Here is a 14,256-nt window from a genome sequence, read left to right as displayed (position 1 = left end):
CCATGTCTTGGCTATTGTGAACAGTTCTGCTGTGAATATGGGGATGCATGTATCTTTTTGAATTCTACTTTTGTCCAGTATATGTTTGGGTCCCAGCTTTCAATTCTCTTGGGTATATTCCTAGAAGTAGAATTGCAGAAAGTGAAAGAAAGTGAAGTCGCTCAGTCGTGTCCGACTCTATGCGACCCCGTGGACTGTAGCCCACCAGGCTCCTCTGTCCATGGGATTTTCCAGGCAAGACTACTGGAGTGGGCTGCCGTTTCCTTCTCCAGAGGATCTTCCCAACCCAGGGATCGAACCTGGGTCTCCTGCATTGCAGACAGATACTTTACCATCTGAGCCACCAGGGAAGCTCAGATAATTGTAGAGTCACCTGATAATTCGATGTTTAATTTTTGGAGAAACTTGACAGTGACTTTTATAATGAAATGTTCCCTTTGATAACACGATTATTTGTTCATTACTGCAGTGAACAGATGTGGAACTTCCAAGGCTGGCTTGGTCTGATTCCCCTCCTCAAGAAGCTCACTGTCCAGTGAGTGACAGCACACCACTTACATGTCATCAGTCTGGAGGAGATAACAATAGGTAACATGGATGGAACGTGTACTCTGGACCCGGCACTGTGCTGAATACTATAGATGTATTATCTCATTTAACCTGCTCATCATTATCCAAGGGCGCCATCACCACCCTCATCTTCAGTTCAGTTCAGTTCAGTCGCTCAGTCGTGTCCGACTCTTTGCGACCCCATGAATTGCAGCACGCCAGGCCTCCCTGTCCATGAGGAAATTCTTCTCAAAAGTGTGATGGTTAATTTTATGTGTCAGCTAGACTGAGTCATGGGTTACCTCGATGTCTGGCCAAGCGTCATTCTGGGTCTGACATGAAATTAACATCTGCATGGATGGAGGAAGTAAAGCTGATTGCCCTTCCTGATGTGGTTGGGCTCATCCAGACAGTTTGGGCGTCTGATTAGAACAAGAAGTCTGAGTAAGAGGGAATTTCCTCCTGTCTGACTGCCTGGGCCAGCCTTGAGCTGAGACATTGCTTTTTAGCTTATTTTTTAAATTATTTACTTATTTAATTGGACATTGTTTTTAAACTTTATTGGCGTGTGATTGCTTTACAATGTTGTTAGTTGCTGCTGTACAATGAAGTGAATCAGCTATTTCTGACATACATCTTTTCCTCCTGAACCTCCCTCCGCCCACCCACCCTCCTGTAGGTTATCTCAGAGCACAAGCTGAGCTCCCTGTGCTTTACAGCAACTTCCCACTAGCGATCTGTTTCACACATGGCAGTGTATTTATGTCAAACCTAATCTCCCAATTCATCCCACCCACCCCTTACCCCACTACGTCCGAATGTCGGTTCTCTACATTTGGTGTCTCTATTCCTGCCTGCAAATAGATTCATCAGTACCATTTTTTTTTTTTTTAAGATTCCACATATAATACATGAATATTTGTTTTGGTCTTTCTGACTTACTTCACTCTGTGTGACAGACTCTTGAAGCCCATCCACATCTCTACAAACGACTCAATTTTGGGACATTGTTGTTTTCTTCAAACTCACACTGAAACATCAGCTCTTCCTGAGTTGGTCTCAGATCTCTGGATTCAAACTGGAACTATATCATCAATTCTTCTGGGTCTCCAGCTTGTTGACTGCAGAGTTTGGGACCTGTCAGCCAGTTCCTTATATAGCTCTCTTTATAGCTTGTCTCCTATTGGTTCTGTTCTCTGGAGAACCCTAATGCTGTGAGGTCATCATCTACCCAAGTCACTATTAGGATTTGCAATCCCTACCGTAAGAGCATAGTCTGGTGGGGACTTCCCTGGTGGTCTAGTGGCTAAGACTGCTCACCCAGTGCAGGGGGCCTGGGTTTGATCCTTGATTAGGGAACTAGATCGCACACGCTGCAACCAAGAGTTCTCTCAACTAAGACTTCACACACCACCACTAAAGATCCCAGTGGCCGCAACTAAGACCCAGTGTGTGTGTGCTCAGCTGCTCAGCTGTGTCTGACTCTTTGTGACCCCATGAACTGTGGCCCATTAGTCTCCTCTGTCCTGGAATTTTCCAGGCAAGAATACTGGAGTGGGTTGCCATTTCCTGCCAGTGCAGCCAAATAAATTAATAAATAAGAACATACTGGGGGGATATTCACTCAGATGGAGGGAGTGATGGAGGCCATCCAGAAGGAGGTGACACGTGAATTGGGTCTTGAGTAAAGAAGAGTGGAAGCAAGCAGCCAGGTGAGGAACTGGAAAAAAGGAGTTTTAGGTAGAGAGAATGGTGTGTATCTGAGACCTGGAGCTTGGGAGGGCAAGGCATGAAGAGTTCCTTGGGAGTAGAGAAGGGTGAAGTTGGGGAGTGCGAGAGGGAGGAATGAGCTCATTCTGTTAGACAATAGATGCTCAGAGACATGTATCATTCTCTTTGCTAAAGTTCAGAGTCAATTTACAGACACTAATGATTACTACCTATAATCATTTTCTTGTCTCTCTTAATTATCCTACAGTATCCATTCCCTTCCTGTGTGTGTGTGTGATTTTTTTTGCTGTACTAGGTCTTCATTGCTGACCTGGGCTTTCTCTAGTTGTAGCAAGTGGGGGGCTACATTCTAGTTTTGGTGTGTGGGCTTCTCATTAGGGTCACTTCTCTTGCTGCAGAGAATGGGCTCTAAGGCATGCAAGCTTAGTTGTCCCACAGCATGTGGAATCTTCCCAGACCAGGGATAGAACCCATGTTTCCTACATTGGCAGGTGGACTCTTACCACTGGACTACCAGGGAAGTTCTATCCTATTTTTAATAATAGAATAAATTTGTCAAATTTTATCTGGGCTGTGCCACCCAATCATAGATAGTATTGTCCAGCTTCCTTGCAGCTAGGTTTCACTGTGATACATGCAACTCCTGGATTGTCACCTTAAGACATGTCTCCAAAGAAGTTCTCCTGACTTATCAGCACTTTAGTGAGTAGATGAGGAGAGAGGCCCTCTCTTCACTCTCCTCTTTCATCTTGTACAACAGACAGCTTGCCTTGGATTTCCCCTCCCTTCTACCCACCAGTATGAAATGCAGCATTGCAGCAACTCAGCTTTGACTATGCAGTTGAGGACAAGATGCCAGGGGATGGTGGAGCAGCAGTATGGAAAGAATGTGGGCACCTGAATGACCTCATGGAGCAGAATTCCTTCACCAGCCTGGACTGTTCACCTCTGGACTAATAACTCAGAAAGTAATAAAGATCCATGTTTTTAAAGCCATTGGATATTTGGGTCTCTTTGTTGCAACAGCTCAGAGAATCTTAATACAGTCTTACTTAGTCTCTTTCTTGATCTGGGATAGACCCTCTCTTCAGGGGGTAGTACACCCACACTCACGCACACACACCCATGTATACATACACACTGTATTGATCTATCATCTATCTCTATAGTGAGATATAATAGTGATAAAGATAATGATATATATATGTATATATCACAGTTATACAATACATATTATATCAAAATATAATATTTTAATAAACATATTATAATTAGCACATATCACAATATTTGTTATAAATTATATCATGTATTTTATATTATCATGCATATGATATATGACATATATCACATACATAGTATTCACCTCTATTTGCTAACTTTGAGATTTGTAAATATTTGTTACACAGGTTCCAGGACTCAGCTTCCACCTCTTTTGTGCTGTTGGTTGTCTTTGAGGGAGTGATTTCTGAAAAAGACATCAAGAGAAGTTACTGTTGGAACCAAGAATCAAAGTGTAGAGAAGTTGGCAGGTAAGGTGGGTAACTTTGCATCTAGGAGGTCTGAAATCATACACTTCATGTTCTCTGATGAGTTTATTTGCTCTTTAGGGGGATCAGAGTCCAAATTCCTTGTTGTCATGGACAGCAGTGTTTATCGACTTAGGGTGATTTTGCCTCCTGGTGACATTGGCTAGAGACATTTTTGGAGGTCACTCATGACCCTGAGTGGGATGTTACTGGCATCTAGTGGGTGGATGCTGCTCAATACCTTTTAACGCAGAGGACAGCTTCTGATCACAAATAATTTTGGGACCCCAAGTGTCAGCATTGCTGTGATATAGATACCATGGCATAGAGGAAGAAGAAAATTGTAAGTTCCAAGCTCTTTCATTCAGATCTGGCTCTGGCTGACCATTATAACTGAAATGGCTGAGCAAACAGAAGACTAGATGCGTTACGTTTTAAAATTCAGTCTGCCTGGGAATTATAACTAAGACAGGAATGTCAGTTTATAACCATCAGCTGTTTTTTAAAATAAGTATTTATTTTATTTATTTGGCTTCAGTAACCTAGATAGCATATTGAAAAGCAGAAACATTGCTTTGCCAACAAAGGTCCGCCTAGTCAAGGCTATGGTTTTATCCAGTGGTCATGTATGGGTGTGAGAGTTGGACTGTGAAGAAGGCTGAGCGCTGAAGAATTGATGCTTTTAAACTGTGGTGTTGGAGAAGACTCTTGAGAGTCCCTTGGACTGCAAGGAGATCCAACCAGTCCATTCTGAAGGAGATCAGTCTTGGGTGTTCTTTGGAAGGAATGATGCTGAAGCTGAAACTCCAGTACTTTGGCCACCTCATCTGAAGAGTTGACTCATTGGAAGAGACTGATGCTGGGAGGGATTGGGGGCAGGAGAAGAAGGGGATGACAGAGGATGAGATGGCTGGATGGCATCACTGACTCGATGGTCGTGAATTTGAGTCAACTCTGGGAGTTGGTGATGGACGGGGAGGCCTGGCATGCTGCAGTGAATGGGGTTGCAAAGAGTCGGACACGACTGAGTGACTGAACTGAACTGAACTGAACTGAGGGCTTAGTTGTGGCATGCAAGATCTTCGAAATTCCTTGCAGCATGTGGGATCTTTTTAGTTGCAGCATGAGAACTTGTGGTTGTTGCATGTGGGATCTTAGTTCCCCAACCTGGGATTGAACCCATGTCCCCTTCATTGGCAGGAAGATTCTTAACCACTGGAATACCACGGAAGTCCACCTGGAAAGTATTCTTAACCATTCTGCTCTACTGTCTCTTGAAGATGTGGCTGCATCTGGCAGAAAAATGCACCATGCACAAAAATCACAGCTACCACTTGCTGAATGCCTCCTCACATGCATCATTTCATTTAATCCTTGAAATAATTTCATGAGTCAGGTTCTGCTATTTAAGCAGATGAGGAAATAGGCACAGGTTGTTAAGGAATTGTCTGTAGTCATGCGAGGGTAAGCAGTAGAGCCCAGATTTAAATTCATACTTGTCTAAATGTAAAGCTCATTGTGGTGGTTGTTTTTTAGTTGTAAAGTTGTGGCTATTTGTGGCCCCATGGACTATAGTCCGCCAGGTTCCTCTGTCCATGGAATTCTCCAGGCAAGAATATGGAGTGCATTGCCTTTTCCTTCTCCAGGGCATCTTCCCGACCCAGGGATCAAATTTGCGTTTCTTTCATTGCAGGTGGAGTTTTACTGCTGAGGCACATGGGAAGCAAATCTCGTACCGCTTCACATGTGCAGAGCCTGCACACGCAAGAATCAGAAGGAGGTGTAAGCAAGTTCAGTCATTCACAGGCAACCTTGATGAAGACTGCCTGTGGCCCCTTCGCTACCTATGAACCCTGATGTGAAATAGCCAAGCCTCTGCAATTCAATGTAGGTCTCTGGAAAAGGCATCTCTGTACCTGTGGGGGCTTTTGTACCACTGTTCTTTTCCAGTTTGATCTTGGAATCCTGTTTTAATCTTTTTAAAGGGAGTTTGGGTCTTAGGTCCCTGAATAGTCCTGCTTCCCTTTTAAAAAAATTATTCATTTATTAGTGTTTGTCTGCACTGGGTCTTTGTTGTTGCACGGGGGCTTTCTCTAGTTACGGCAGAGCACAGGCTTCTCGTGGTGCTTCTCTTGTTGCGGAGCACAGGCTCTAGGGTGGGTGGGCTTCAGTAATTGTGGCTCGCTTCCCTTTGGCATAATTGTTGCTCTTTGTCCTGAGACTCAGTTTTGCGGAAGGATCGTGGGGTCCTGGACCCTCCCAGTGGAAGGAATCTCAGAACTGACCTGGTATGAATCCTATTGCTATAAAGATGGCCTGATAATTCTGATATGAGATTTCCTGATATCAAAGCTGAAGCTTATGCTGCTTATGACCCCCAGCCCCTTAGGGGATCTTGGCGGGGTGAGTGGGATACAATGACCCTTGTTAGTCTTCCTCTAAGCTCTTTCTACTGTGGAGTCTCCAACTTCATGGCTTTAATGCTGGATGGGCAGGAGCACAAGTTACTTAAATCTTGGGTGCTTCGGTTTCTTTATCTGTAATAACAGTGCTTACCTCATGCAATTATTGTAAATGGAACAAAGAATGTAAAGTACTTAGTGCAGTACCTGGTAGTGTGTGTTTGTGCTTAGTTGTGTCTGACCCTTTGTGACCCCATGGACTGTAGCCCGTCAGGTTCTTCTGTTCTGGCACATCGTACAATTGAAATAAATATTGTCTATCAATATTATTGCTTGGTGGCTCAGTGGTAAAGAATCTGCCTGCAATGCAGGAAGCACAAGAGAGGTGGGTTCGATCCTTGGGTCAGAAAGATCCCCTGGAGTAGGAAATGGCAACCCACTCCAGTATTATTGGCTAGAAAATTCCATGTACAGAGGAGCGTGGTGGGCTACGGTCTGTGGGGTTGCAAAGAGTCAGACACGCCTGAGCACTCATGTATGAGTGTGTGTGTGTGTGTGTATGTGTGTGTGTGTGTATATGTATACGTATGTATATACATGTCAATCAGCATTACTGTTTCTCCATGAATCAGTTTCCTAGCATTCAGATTTAGAGACTCTATTACGACTTCAGTTGTAGCCAGTCAAGTGGGCCTTGGAAAGCATCGCTATGAACAAAGCTAGTGGAGGTGATGGAATTCCAGTTGAGTAATTTCAAATCCTGAAAGATGATGATGTGAAAATGCTGCACTCAATATATCAGCAAATTGGGAAAACTCAGCAGTGGCCACAGGACTGGAAAAGGTCAGTTTTCATTCCAATCCCAAAGAAAGGCAATGCAAAAGAATGCTCAAATTACTGCACAGTTGCACTCATCTCACATGCTAGTAAAGGAATGCTCAAAATTCTCCAAGCCAGGCTTCAGCAATACATGAACCGGATGTTCAAGCTGGTTTTAGAAAAGGCAGAGGAACCAGAGATCAAATTGCCAACATCCATTGGATCATGGAAAAAGCAAGAGAATTCCAGAAAAACATCTATTTCTGCTTTGTTGTCTATGCCAAAGCCTTTGACTGTGTGGATCACAAGAAACTGTGGAAAATTCTGAAAGAGATGGGAATACCAGACCACCTGACCTGCCTCTTGAGAAACCTGTATGCAGGTCAGGAAGCAGCAGTTAGAACTGGACATGGAACCACAGACTGGTTCCAAATAGGAAAAGGAGTACGTCAAGGCTGTATATTGTCACCCTGCTTATTTAACTTCTATGCAGAGTACATCATGAGAAACGCTGGACTGGAAGAAACAAAAGCTGGAATCAAGATTGCCGGGAGAAATATCAATAAGCTCAGATATGCAGATGACACCACCCTTATGGCAGAAAGTGAAGAGGAACTAAAAAGCCTCTTGAGGAAAGTGAAAGAGGAGAGTGAAAAAGTTGGCCTAAAGCTCAACATTCAGAAAACGAAGATCATGGCATCTGGTCCCATCACTTCATGGGAAATAGATGGGGAAACAGTGGAAACAGTGTCAGACTTTATTTTTCTGGGCTCCAAAATCACTGCAGATGGTGACTGCAGCCATGCTTACTTCTTAGAAGAAAAGTTATGACCAACCTAGATAGCATATTCAAAAGCAGAGACATTACTTTGCCGACTAAGGTCCGTCTAGTCAAGGCTATGGTTTTTCCTGTGGTCATGTATGGATGTGAGAGTTGGACTGTGAAGAAGGCTGAGCTCCAAAGAATTGATGCTTTTGAACTGTGATGTTGGAGAAGACTCTTGAGAGTCCCTTGGACTGCAATGAGATCCAACCAGTCCATTCTGAAGGAGATCAGCCCTGGGATTTCTTTGGAAGGAATGATGCTAAAGCTGAAACTCCAGTACTTTGGCCACCTCATCTGAAGAGTTGACTCATTGGAAAAGACTCTGATGCTGGGAGGGATTGGGGTCAGGAGGAGAAGGGGACGACAGAGGATGAGATGGCTGGATGGCATCACTGACTCGATGGACATGAGTTTGGGTGAATTCTGGGAGTTGGTGATGGACAGGGAGGCCTGACATGCTGCGATTCATGGGGTCGCAAAGAGTCGGACACAACTAAGTGACTGAACGGAACTGAACCTCATGGATAGTCTGCCAAGTCCTGTCTTTCTTTCTTTCTTTCTTTTTGTTCTGTATTTCTTATGTCTAGACTTTCTCTATCTATATGATTTCTATCACAGTTACCATGCTTATCCAAGATCACAGATCCAAGGGTGGGCATATGATTCAAACTGGGCCTATTTTTACATATCCAAAGAATATGTAATTATATTCAAGAGAGAGAATCAGTTACCATTCTTTTGGTGGTTGGATCAGTAGCAACGGTAAGGTTTGGAGCTGTTGGTGGCCATATTTCCTATCCTGTGGCCTAGGAAGCAGAGGAAACAGTTTGCAAGGGGAAGAGAAGAAGTGGATTCAGAGTATGAGAGACTGGGGTGCCGTGATAGTGTTGGGTCCCCAACTTCAGTTCATTCCAGTACCCAGCTGTATTCTTATCCAAGACATATCCATGCATCTCATCACATACGTGTGTGTGTGCTCAGCGGTCTGTCACATCCAACTTTTTGTGACTCCCATGGACTGTAGTTTGCCATGCTCCTCTGTCCATGGAATTCTCCAGGCAAGAATACTGGGATGGGTTGCCATTTCCTCCTGCAGATGATCTTCCCGACCCAAGGACTGAACCCACTGAGCTCCCAGGAAAGCCCCTGAATCTTATCATAAACTCATATTTTCCCTTAAGTTAACCTGAGTGGGTTTCTCTACTTTGCAATTCAAAGAATCCTGTCTCAACCATCATCCTGTGACCTGTGATATCACCTCCAAAGTTCACTTGCATTCTTAACCCTATCATTTATCTAAATTTCCTCCTTTTCTTTTCACCTCCTCTTTACATCATCCATTTCCTTCCAGAGAATAGATATTCACTGGCCCCACCACAAATATATATTTTCTGACTTCCCAGATGTTACAGTGGTAAAAAAAATTCTGGCTGCAAAAGACCCACGTTCGATCTTTTGGTTGGGAAGATCCTCTGGAGGAGGAAATGGCAACTCACTCTAGTATTCTTGCCTGGAAAATTCCATGAACAGAGGAGCCTGGTGGGGTATAATCCATGGGGGTCACAAAAAATTGGAAATGACTGAGCACACACATGCTGGTGTTAGACTCACTTAAAAATTAGGAGGGGAGATAAGAAAACAAAAAATTTTCTTACTTTGACAAGTGTTCTCATTGGAATTGTTGAATTGTGCTTTCCCAGAGAGGAGTTTATATCCAGCAATACAGTGACAGTAGAAACTTCCAATGGTGTTCTGACACTCAGCATTCACTCCACAATATATGCTAACAGGTGGTTTACATTCATCAATATCTGGAACACATAGGAGAAAATTGGTCGTTTGTTTGACAAAGATTTATTGAGCATCTAATATGTGTCAGAAACTGTATCCTTTCCATCAGTCTATCCTGGCTTTTCAAAGCAACTTGGTTAAGGTAATGGTTGTCTTTGTTCTTTCCTTTCTTTGCTCACTTTAGTTGGGTTCTCCAAGAAGTGGACTTTGAGACAAGGATTCTAGTGCAAGTATTTTATTTAGGAAATAATCCTAGAAATCACTGGAAGGGAAATGGTGAAATGAAACAGAGAGGGGAAGGCAGAAAATAAAGGGGGTATTATCTAGTATCTGAATGCAGAGTTCCAAAGGATAGCAAGAAGAGATAAGAAAGCCTTCCTCAATGATCAATGCAAAGAAATAGAGGAAAACAACACAATGGGAAAGACTAGAGATCTCTTCAAGAAAATTAGAGACACCAAAGGAACATTTCATGCAAAGATGGGCTCAATAAAGGACAGAAATGGTATGGACCTAACAGAAGCAGAAGATATTAAGAAGAGGTGGCAAGAATACACAGAGGAACTGTACAAAAAAGATCTTCATGACCAAGATAATCACGATGGTGTGATCACTCACCTAGAGCCAGACATCCTGGAATGTGAAGTCAAGTGGGCCTTAGAAAGCATCACTAGGAACAAAGCTAGTGGAGGTGATGGAATTCAAGTGGAGCTATTTCAAATCCTGAAAGATGATGTTGTGAAAGTGCTGCACTCAATATGCTAGCAAGTTTGGAAAACTCAGCAGTGGCCACAGGACTGGAAAAGGTAAATTTTCATTCCAATTCCAAAGAAAGGCAATGCCAAAGAATGCTCAAACTACCGCACAATTGCATTCATCTCACAAGCTAGTAAAGTAATGCTCAAAATTCTCCAAGTCAGGCTTCAGCAATACGTGAACTGTGAATTTCCAGATGTTCAAGCTGGTTTTAGAAAAGGCAGGGGAACCAGAGATCAAATCGCCAACATCTGCTGGATTATCAAAAAAGCAAGAGAGTTCCAGAAAAACATCTATTTCTGCTTTGTTGTCTATGCCAAAGCCTTTGACTGTGTGGATCACAATGAACTATGGAAAATTCTGAAAGAGATGGGAATACCAGACCACCTGACCTGCCTCTTGAGAAACCTGTATGCAGGTCAGGAAGCAGCAGTTAGAACTGGACATGGAACCACAGACTGGTTCCAAATAGGAAAAGGAGTACGTCAAGTATTGTCACCCTGCTTATTTAACTTCTATGCAGAGTACATCATGAGAAATGCTGGGCTGGAAGAAGCACAAGCTGGAATCAAGATTGCCAGGAGAAATATCAATAACCTCAGATATGCAGATGACACCACCCTTATGGCAGAAAGTGAAGAGGAGCTAAAACGCCTCTTGATGAAAGTGAAAGAGGAGAGTGAAAAAGTTGGCTTAAAGCTCAACATTCAGAAAACGAAGACCATGGCATCTAGTCCCATCACTTCATGGGAAATAGATGGGGAACAGTGGAAACAGTGTCAGACTTTATTTTTCTGGGCTCCAAAATCACTGCAGATGCTGACTGCAGCCATGAAATTAAAAGACACTTACTTCTTGGAGGAAAAGTTATGACCAACCTAGATAGCATATTCAAAAGCAGAGACATTACTTTACCAACAAAAGTCCATCTAGTCAAGGCTATGGTTTTTCCAGTGGTCATGTATGGATGTGAGAGTTGGACTGTGAAGAAGGCTGAGCACCGAAGAATTGATGCTTTTGAACTGTGGTGTTGGAGAAGACTCTTGAGAGTCCCTTGGACTGCAAGGAGATCCAACCAGTCCATTCTGAAGGAGATCAGCCCTGGGATTTCTTTGGAGAGAATGATGCTGAAGCTGAAACTCCAGTACTTTGGCCATCTCATGTGAAGAGGTGACTCACTGGAAAAGACTTTGATGCTGGGAGGGACTGGGGGCAAGAGGAGACGGGGTAACAGAGGATGAGATGGCTGGATGGCATCACTGACTCGATGGACGTGAGTCTGAGTGAACTCCGGGAGTTGGTGACGGACAGGGAGGCCTGGCGTGCTGCGATCATGGGGTCGCAAAGAGTCGGACACGACTGAGTGACTGAACTGAACTGATTATCTAGCAAATTTCTACTGTGGACAGCTGAGGCTCAATTCCTCTGGGAACCTCTGGGAGGCAGTGTAGAGCAGGCACTTCAAGTGACACTGAGAGGTGAGGGAACAGGGGTATTTATCCACTAAATCTTATCACTTATTGGTGGAGGAATGTTTATAGGTGGTATAAACTCCCCATTACTTCTTTTTGTCCCGAGTATGGACTGAGTGGTCTCCAGGAGCCAGAGAAAGCTTCAGACTTCGTGTACAAAGGAATGGAAAATGCCAAGGACATTAAATGGGATACTGACTGTGTTTGCACCACCCACCAAGCTGCCCTGGCCAGTTCATATGTTGAAGCCCTAACTCCAGTTGTGGCTGTATTTGGACTTGGGGCCTCTTGGGAGGACATGGAAACACAGAGGAAGGGATAAAAAAATGTGGTACATACATACCATGGAATATTAGTCACAGAAAAGAACAAAATAATGCCACTTGCAGAAACATGGATGGACCTAGAGATTGTCACACTGAGTTGAAGTAAATCAGACACAGGAAGACAAGTACCATATGATATTGCTTATATGTGGTATCTAAAAAATGGTATTTAAAATCTAAAAAAAAGTATTCTTATCTACAAAACAGAAGTAGAGTCATGAACGTAGAAAACAAGCTTATGGTTACCAGAGGAAGGGAGGGGAGGGGTAAATTGCGAGACTGGGATTGATATGTATGCATTGCTGCTGTTGCTGCTGCTGCTAAGTCGCTTCAGTCGTGTCCGACTCTGTGCGACCCCATAGAAGGCAGCCCACGAGGCTCCCCCGTCCCTGGGATTCTCCAGGCATTACTAGATATAAACTAGATAACTAATAAAAACCTGCTGTGTAGCACAGGGACCTCTACTCAGTACTCTGTAATGACCTATATGGGAAAAGAATCTAAAAAGAGTGCCTCTATGTATATGCGAGACTGATTCACTTCGCTGTACAACAGAAAGTAACACAACATTGTATCTTTTTGTGACACAACATTGTAAGTCAGTAAAAATAAAAATTTTAAAATTAAGAATATATAATTAAAACATGTACAAAAAGTCTTAACTGTTTAGAAATTAGAAGGCACCTCCCATATAATTCTTGGAGTGACAAAACATCAAAAGGAAATTACAAACCATTCACAGGTTAATAAAAATAATATTTCTTCCTGTAGAATATATCTGAACTTGTACCACAGGAAAGGTTATGGCCTTAAATATCTTTATTTTGAAGCAAAATGAAAAATAAAGCACCTAGGTATTTATTTTAAGAACTTGGAAAAAAGAAGTCAGGGAGATATTAGAGCTGAAATCAATAAAATAGAAAACAAGGGCTTTCCTGATGGCTCAGTGGTAAAAAAGCTGGGTGCAGGTTTGATCTCTGGTTGGGAAACTAATATCCCACATGCTGTGCTGTGCAGCCAAGAAAATGTTTTAAAAATTGCACAAAAAATTGCACTGTGCTTTGTAATTCATGAAGTATGGTCACATTAAGTACCTTGTTCAATTCCCCTTCCACCCCCATGAGGTCAGCATTATTATCCCCACAATATGGAGGAAAAAAGTGAGACCTAGTTAAATTGCGGAAGGGGGCTTCTCTGGTGGCTCAGCGGTAAAGAATCCGCCTGCAATGCAGGAGCTACAGGAGATTCAGGTTTGATCCCTGGGTTAAGAATGTTCCCTGGAGGAAGAAATGACAACTCACTCCAGTATTCTTGCTGGAAAATCCCATGGACAGAGGAGCCTGGCAGGCTATAGTCCTTGGGGTCACAAAGAGTTGGACACATGCAAGTTCTGGAAAAGCCCACTTTTCTGATACCATGAAAGCATTTTTGTTGGTGAAGGTTGAGTTGGCAGAGTTTTCAGCATTGCATATTATGGTTACTTCCTCACAGCCTTTATGCTGCCTTCCTTCCACATCCACCTGTGGGTGATTTGAAAATTACCCCTGGGATTCCCTGGTAGTCCAGTGACTAAGACTCTGAGCTCCCAATGCAGGAGGCCTGGGTTCGACCCCTGGTCAGGGAACTAAGAGGTTACATTCTGCAACTAAAAAGTCCTGCCTGTTGCAACTAAGGCCCAGCACAGCCAAAAAAAAAAAAAAAAAAAAAAAGCAAAGCAAAGCAAATTACCCCTTTACCTTCACATGTCTCGAAGCGGTAGGTGAAGTATTTCTCCCTGGATTCAGAATTGTATCCATGGTTGCAGGTACAGTGAGTAGCATTGACACAGAAAGCATTTTGGGGGCAACGGGTACAGGTCCCTGCAAGGAGAAGAGAGTTAGGTCAGATACCATTTGAGTCAAACCTGATGCTGGGAAAGATTGAAGGCAGGAGGAGGAGGAGAAAACAGAGGATGAGATGGTTGGATGGCATCACCAACTTGATGGACATGAGTTTGAGCAAGCTCTGGAAGTTGGTGATGGACAGGGAGGCCTGGAGTGCTACAGTCCATGGGGT

General features: G+C 43.3%; 1 protein-coding gene across 1 annotated transcript in view; it reads right to left on the bottom strand.

The window, feature by feature from the left end:
* Window positions 1-14,256, bottom strand: part of ADGRE3 (adhesion G protein-coupled receptor E3) — a 63,114-nt gene that overhangs the window by 38,046 nt on the left and 10,812 nt on the right. Inside the window, exons 3-5 of the mRNA XM_052642724.1 lie at window positions 13,938-14,060; window positions 9,512-9,667; window positions 3,711-3,748 (exon numbers count right to left, since the gene is read on the bottom strand). Coding sequence (XP_052498684.1) covers window positions 3,711-3,748; window positions 9,512-9,667; window positions 13,938-14,060 — 317 coding nt within the window. The remainder of the gene's footprint in view (window positions 1-3,710; window positions 3,749-9,511; window positions 9,668-13,937; window positions 14,061-14,256) is intronic.

Source organism: Budorcas taxicolor, chromosome 7, assembly GCF_023091745.1.
Source record: "Budorcas taxicolor isolate Tak-1 chromosome 7, Takin1.1, whole genome shotgun sequence".
Classification (NCBI taxonomy): Eukaryota; Metazoa; Chordata; class Mammalia; order Artiodactyla; family Bovidae; genus Budorcas; species Budorcas taxicolor.
Note: the sequence above shows the minus strand (reverse complement) of the source record. Positions and strands in the feature narration are given on the sequence as shown.